This window comes from Mus pahari, unplaced genomic scaffold, assembly GCF_900095145.1.
Source record: "Mus pahari unplaced genomic scaffold, PAHARI_EIJ_v1.1 scaffold_5136_1, whole genome shotgun sequence".
In the NCBI taxonomy this organism is placed as follows: Eukaryota; Metazoa; Chordata; class Mammalia; order Rodentia; family Muridae; genus Mus; species Mus pahari.
The window spans coordinates 42546-50725 of NW_018392945.1; the positions used below are offsets into that span (position 1 = coordinate 42546).

Sequence of the window (8180 nt, forward strand, 5' to 3'; positions counted from 1 at the left end):
ACATGAGAGTGAAGACTCTTAGAGACACCTGTCATTTTGTGTCGTGGGGTTGGAGGAGTAAGGGAGAGTTGCTGCTTATTAAAATAATCAGATTTTCCAGGGTAATTAGGCATTTCTTTAATCTTAACTCCTCCTTAAAAACCAAAGCCAAAACTAAAATCAAGCCAAACAAACAAACAAAAACCAAAAATGATCTCATACCTCATGATACATCCTTTGATTGTGCCTTAAGGTATCTTGGGCATCTTTATGATTCCACTTCATGAAGAAAATAACCAATTACCAAAAAATTGTTAATATGTTTCCATCAACACAGAAAAAATAGTATCTCCTCATCCTTAGCTGCATAGTTTAGACATGTCATTACCTTTCTTCAGGAAATGAAGGAGGATGTTCATTAGCCCTCACTAATTGGTTTTATTACATCAGTTAGTTTTTAATAGATCTAATGGCATACAATTATAATTGGAAAAACTTTTGCAAAATGTTAACCCTAGAATAGACACTCTTAATATCTAAAGGCTTGGTCATGATGCATAGAGATATTTATGCAAAGGTTGGTTGATTATCTGGTGATTTCCTAGAAGTCAAGTCTTACCTGAAATTAATAATGTAGGCCCTCTAACAAATTTTACCCACATTTCCCTACAAGTTCAATGTGGGATGATGATGCACTTAGATGTATACAGTATCTCTGTGGGTGCTTTTCTAGTCTGTTTCCCTGTCCATGTCTTCCTACAGGTTTCAATGAACACTGAATTCCTCCATTTCTGATTTTATATCTTGTGGGAGGGTTAATCATTAAGCATTTCTATAGAAAATCATCGAAAGAAAAGAAGATCCTGACAAATGTTCTTCTAGAAGACATGACAGCAAGTGAGGAAAAGGAGAACTGACTTGTTCTTTCACTATTGCCTCATGACTCAAAATTTCTCAAGTGACCATTCTAGATCACTGGCTTTCTTGGCTGTATTATATTTCTGCAGAGAGATACCATAACCACAAAAACTCTCAGAAAGGAAAGCCTTCATTTGGGACTTGATTAACATTTAGTTCATTATCTTCATAGTGTGGAGCATGGCTGCACCAAGACAGACATGAGAGATGAGAGTGTGGAATATGGATGAGCAAGTGACCAGAAAATAGAAACACAGTGCCTGGAATAGGCTTTTAAAATCTCAGAGTCTAATTCAGTGACCCACTACCTCCAACAAGGCCATAACTCCAAATTCTATCAAATAGAGCTTCTTGCTAATCATTTAAATATATGAACTGAAGAGGGACATTCTTATTAAAACAACCTCAGAAGGCATAGCACTAACCAGAAATAAGCGCCAAGCACTAAACATCATGTAGTGTTCATAAACACATAAATGTAAAATTGTTTCCATTTTGGTTTAGATGTATAGAGATTTTACTTAAAATAAATACTGTTCTACTGTGTAGCCAGGGCTGCTGATATTCTTTATACAGCCCTTTCTTTGCTAGGACTAAAGATCAAATTACTGATTTTGAAAAAACCTTCATGACAAATTTGTATATATATAAATACACATTAATATCTTCACACTTCCTGTGATGGTGACACTTCCTTCTAGAGATGCAGACATGGATGCAGGTAACAGTGTCTGATGGATTTCATAACAAACACCTAAAATTGGAAAATTGAAAATAAACTATTACATAATTATTCCTGTTATTAAATGTCATTTAAAATTAAATGTAATTATACATATAAATATTTTAAATGATTTGTGTGTTTCTCCATTTAGAATCATAAAATTTCCTTATGAAATTAATTATTTACAGTAAGGTACACACACAGAAATGGATTCAAAGATAGATAGATAGATAGATAGATAGATAGATAGATAGATAGATAGATGATAGATGGGTGGATGGATGGATAGATAGATAGATAGATAGATAGGTATAAAGAAAAATTAATGTTGATTTATTAGTTCTCTGTTGCCTTCTTGTTTTGTTAATGGAGTGTTTCAATTACTTGTCATGAGAATAGAAATAAAATATACATGATTGTCAGTAGTTTTTTGTTTTGTTTTTGTTTTTGTTTGGAGAGAAAATCATGTCAAGGGCATATTAACAGGACAATTTAGTGGGAAAGAAGGTGTGCTAATAAAACTCAGAAATCAGATCACGATGGATACTATTTTTGTAGAATAACAACAGCAGTTTATTGTGAGTAAATGACTATGCTGAAGAAGAAAACACCTACCAAGAAGAGTCTAAAAATCAGTGTAAGTAGCAGAAAACAGATGTGCAGGTACATGGGGACCACCAGTAAAATAGGTGAAGAGTAGTGCGTGCCATACTTGTCTTCAACAAACAGAACAAAAATTGAGAATAAATAAACACTGGCAAAGTAGATTATTTGAGAAAAGTGCTGAAGTACAGTGGAATGTCATAGAGACAGTCATCCAAAGATACAAAGGACATTGTAAAGCAGAACAACCTGTGTGGACTACTGCAATCAAACCACTGACCACATTTTTTCTCTAGGAGGAAGTAGCTGAACCCTAAGGAGTTAGAGTTACAGTGTTTTTGTTCCAGTCTGTACCACTGTGTGGGTGGGGAACTACTATGCTGATAGCAGTAATAAGTGGCAACATCTTCAGCCTCCACACTGCTGATTGTGAGAGAGTAAGAGGTCCCAGACCCACTGCCACTGAAGCGAGCTGGGACTCCAGAAGCCAGGTTGGATGTGCTATAAATCCAGAGTTTGGGGGAGGCACCTGACTTCTGCTGGTACCAGTGCAAGTAACTGGTACTTACACTTGAGCTGGCACTGCAGGTCATGGTGACCTTCTCCCCTGGAGATGCAGCCATGAGTGCTGGAGACTGGGTGAGCACAATTTCTCCTCTGGACATTACAACTAGAAAAAAAGCAACATAGAGAGAAAAGGATTAGTAAAAATAGAGATACAAAAATAATTTTATACCACCCTACATTCAGAAGAAAGAAAAAGAAAAAAGTAAATTTTAGACTCATATTTCTCAGGGAAAAGAATTTTGGTTGAATTCTGATCTCAGACTCTCTGTTCTCTGTTACCTGAGACACTGATTAGCAGGAAGCTGAAAATCTGCACCGGAAAATTCATTTTCTATTTGAATTTAGGTCCCGGGATAATTACTGCTCTTCTTCTAAGTACATCTCTTTAAAACAGCTGTGAGATATTTGTGGCTACCCACAATTAAGTATGCAAATATCAAGATATAGGCTAGGCAGTTCTTGTCTTATAAACACATGGTATGTTAACTAAGGCAAACCAGGTTAAACCAGAAAAATATGTACTTATTTGTAGTCACTACACTGATGAAGAAGAAAATTTGGTTTCTCATTCTTCCTTTTTAGGAGGAAAAGCCTTGTCCTATAGTATCATTAATATATTTTCCCTAAAGACAAGATGTATTTGATATACTAAACAAGGCATATTCAATTCAGAAGTTTAAGATATATTTCTCCCATGATAAAGTAGTGTCAAGAAAGACTGTTTATAATTATCACAGAGAGCATTATGTGTTTCATGTTTTCTTGAATACTGCTCATTAGACACCTCACCTACTCACTCCTAATTGTTCAGTTAATCATTCCCACAAAGCTAATGAAAAAATAGCATCCATATGTGATTGGAGCCCAGGTGTGCTTAGAGACATTTCTGCAATTGTCAAGCACCAATACCATCCCTAGAAGGATAGGAAAAATAACTCCCCCAATGAAATCAATGGAAACAATGGTTCTGCTGGGTTTAAGAAATATGGGCTGGAGATTCATGAAGATGCATTCATCTAAAACTACTCTGAAAAATCACCACTCTTAGTATGCACTGTGCTCTGAAATTGTTTAATTCATGTTCTATTTATCATCTGAGAATATCTGAGAGCACTTTTCAAATAAATTACATTTTACTTATTAAATATTGACAGCATCCTAGTCTGCAAATTCAAGTCTAAGTTTGATCAAAAGTTTTACATACAACAAAGACAGGGAATTCGCAGGATTTACATGAGGGAGTAGTGGGAAAAGGAGGGCTGATATAGTGTTGTAAACTGAATAAAACAATTTATTTAAAAATAGTTTTAATTTACCTTAAAGTTTCGATTATTCTCCTATAACTTTAAAGTTATCATAGCCATGATGAAGCATGGCTATGTTTCTAGATCTTTCTTAAAAATGATTTCTTGCCCTTCTGTTCTGCTCCAGCTCCAGGTAACCTTGCATGCTAACCCAGCAAACAGTCCCACAGTAAACACAGGACTCTCCACACAGTCTTAGGATCACTGTTGAGTGGAACACAACATTGGTTCCAAACCAATCATGCCAGGCCTGTGCCAGCAGCAGGGAAGCAGAAAACCCACCTAACCAGGGACTGAAGTGCTTTCTGGTTGGTGACAGCTTTGGGTCACCTTGGAAATGAACTTGGTGGACCTTGGGCACAAATGCATCTAACAGTCCCAAAGTCCTGAGAGGACTCTCCACTCAATCTTAGGATCACTGGTGAGGGGAACACAACATCGATTCCAAACCAACTATGATGGGCTTGTGACAGCAAGAGCAAGCAAGGACATGGGAGCCCTGCCTGACCAGCAGCTTTGGTTCCTTCTGATCAGTGTAGGTACACCTTGGTTTCAAACACACCAGACAGCGCCACAGTCCCCAGAGGAAACACCATTTCCAGGTGCTGTAACACACCCAGGATCTTAGGATTCCAGGATCACAGGATCACAGGAGCTTGGTCACACCAGGATATCAGGGTCTCAAAGGAAGCTTGACTGCCAAGAACTCTGACACACCCACACTCTCAGGTTTACAAGAGCCCAGAATAACAGAATCAAAGAGAAAGGTGGACTCTGAGGAGTCTTGAATCAACTGAGATTATAGGAAGGACAGGCTCCAATCAGATATATTGAGGGCAGCAAGCTCTTGAGATAAACAGAGGCAAGCATAAGAACAGAAGCAAAAGATACCAAGGATACTTGGCATCATCAGAACCAAACTCTCCCACCATAACAAGTCCTGGATACACCGTCACAATAGAAAAGCAAATATGGATCTAAAGTCACTTCTCATGATGATGATGATGATGATGGAGGACTTTAAGAAGGAAATAAATAACTCCCTTAAAGAAATACAGGAAAACACAGGTAAACAGCTAGAAGCCCTAAAAGAGGAAACACAAAAATCCCTTAAAGAGTTACAGGAAAACACTACCAAACAGGTGAAAGAATAGAACAAAACAATTCAAAATCTAAAAATAGAAGTAAAATCAATAAAGAAATCACAAAGGGAGACAGCTCTGGAGATAGAAATACTAGGAAAGAAATCAGGAAACATAGATGCAAGCATTAGCAATAGAATACAAGACATGGAGGAGAGAATTTCAGATCCAGAAGATTCTATAGAAAACATGGACACAACAATCAAAGAAAATGCAAAATTCATGAAGATCCTAAATCAAAATATCTATAAAATCCAGGACACAATGAGAAGACAAAATCTAAAAATAAAAGGTATAGATGGGAATGAACATTTTCAACTTAAAGGACCAGTAAATATCTTCAACAAAATTATAGAAGAAAACTTCCCTAACCTAAAGAAAGAAATGACCATGAACATATAAGAAGCCTACAAAACTCCAAATAGACTAGAAAAGAAATTCCTCCTGACACATAATAATCAGAACAACAAATGCACTAAATGAGGATAGAATATAAAAAGCACTAAGGGAAAAAGGTCAAGTAACTTATAAAGTCAGACCTATCAGAATTATATCAGACTTCTCACCAGAGACTATGAAAGCCAGAAGATCCTGGACAGATGTTATACAGACCCTAAGTGAACACTAATGCCAGCCCAGGCTATTATAACCAGCAAAACTCTTAGATTAATTACCATAGATGGAGAAACCAAAATATTCCATGACAAAACCAAATTCACACAATATCTTTCCATGAATCCAGTCATTCAAAGGATAATAAAGGGAAAACTCCAACACAAGGAGGGTAATGATACTCTAGAAAAAGCAAGAAAGTAATCCTTCAAAAAACCTAAAGGAAGACAACCACAAGAACAGAATCCCAACTCTAACAACAAAAATAACAGGAAGCAACAATTACTTTTCCTTAATATCTCTTAATATCAATGGACTCAATTCCCCAATAAAAAGACATAGACTAATAGACAGGCTACACAANCAGGACCCAATATTTTGCAGCTTACAGGAAACCCACATCAGGGACAAAGACAGACACTACCTCAGAGTAAAAGGCTGGAAAACAATTTTCCAAGCAAATGGTCTGAAGAAACAAGTTGGAGTAGCCGTTCTAATATAGACTTCCAACCCAAAGTTATCAAAAAAAAGTCAAGGAGGGGTACTTCATACTCACCAAAGGTAAAATCCTCCAAGATGAACTCTCAATTCTGAATATCTATGCTCCAAATGAAAGGACATCAACATTCATTAAAGAAACTTTAGTTAAGCTCAAAGCACACATTGCACCTCACACCCCAGTCTCATCAATGGACAGATCCTAAAAACAGAAACTAAACAGAGACAGGGTGAAACTAACAGAAAATATTAAACAAATGGATTTAACAGATATCTACAGAACATTTTATACTAAAACAAAAGGGTATAACTTCTTCTCAGCACCTCATGTTACCTTCTCCAAAATTGACCATATAGTTGGTCACAAAATAGGCCTCAACAGATACGAAAATATTGAAATTGTCCCATGCATCCTATCAGATCACCACGAACTAAGCTAGATCTTCAATAACAAAATAAATAATACAAATCCTACATTCACATGGAAGCTGAACAACACTCTCCTCAATGATACCTTGGTCAAGAAAGAAAGAAAGTAAGAAATTAAAGACCTTCTAGAGTTTAATGAAAAGGAAGCCAGAATAGACCCAAACTTATGGGACACAATGAAAGCAGTCCCAACAGGAAAACTCATAGCTCTAAGTGCCTCTAAAAAGAAACTAGAGAGAGTATACACTACCAGCTTGACAGCACACCTAAAAGCTCTAGAACAAAAGGAAGCAAATTCACCCAAGAGGAATAGATGGCAGAAAATAATCAAACTCAGGGGCAAATTCAACCAAGTGGAAACAAAAAGAAGTATTCAAAGAATCAACCAAACCAGGAGCTGGTTCTTTGAGAAAGTCAACATGAAAGATAAACCCTTAGCCAGACTCATTAGAGGGCACAGGGACAGCATCCTAATTAACAAAATCAGAAATGAGAAGGGAGACATAACAACAGAATCAAAGGAAATCCAACACATCATCAGATCCTTCTATAAAAGGCTATACTCAACAAAACTGGAAAGCCTGGAAGAAATGGACAAATTCCTAAGCAGATATCAGGTACAAAAGTTAAATCAGGATTACTTTAATGACCTAAATACTTCTATATCCCCTAAAGAAATAGAAGCAGTCATTAATAGTCTCCTAACCAAAAAAAGCCCAGGACCAGATGGGTTTAGTGTAGAGTTCTATCAGTCCTTCAAAGAAGACATAATTCCAATTCTTCTCAAACTATTCCACAAAATAGAAACAGAAGGTACTCTACCCAATTCATTCTAGGAAGCCACAATTACTTTGATACCTAAACCACCTAAAGACCCAAAAAAGATAGAGAACTTCAGACCAATTTCCCTTATGAATATCAATGCATAAATACTCACCAAAATTCTCCCAAACTGAATCCAAGAACAAATCAAAACAATCATCCATCATGATCAAGTAGGGTTCATTCCAGGAAAACAGAGATGATTTAATATACAGAAATCCATGAACATAATCCACTATATAAAAAACTCAAAGACAAAAAAAAAATGCATGATCATCTCCCGAGATGCTGAGAAAGCATTTGACAAAATACAACAACCATTCATTATAAAAAGGCTTGGCAAGATCAGGAATTCAAGGCCCATACCTAAACATATTAAAAGCAATATACAGCAAACCAGTAGCCAACATCAAAGTAAATGGAGAGAAGCTGGAAGCAATCCCACTAAAATCAGGGTCTAGACAAGGCTGCCCACTTTCTCCCTACCTATTCAATATAGTACTCAAAGTCCTAGCCAGAGCAATTAGACAACAAAAGGAGGTCAAGGGGATACAAATTGGAAAGGAAGAAGTCTAAATATCA

General features: G+C 36.6%; 1 gene segment (V, D, J or C); it reads right to left on the minus strand.

Annotated features, from left to right (window-relative positions):
- Window positions 1–2388: 2388 nt before the first annotated feature.
- Window positions 2389–3153, minus strand: LOC110315263. The segment is given in 2 exon segments: window positions 2389–2894; window positions 3071–3153. Coding segments are annotated over 2 exon segments (555 nt in total).
- Window positions 3154–8180: the final 5027 nt, after the last annotated feature.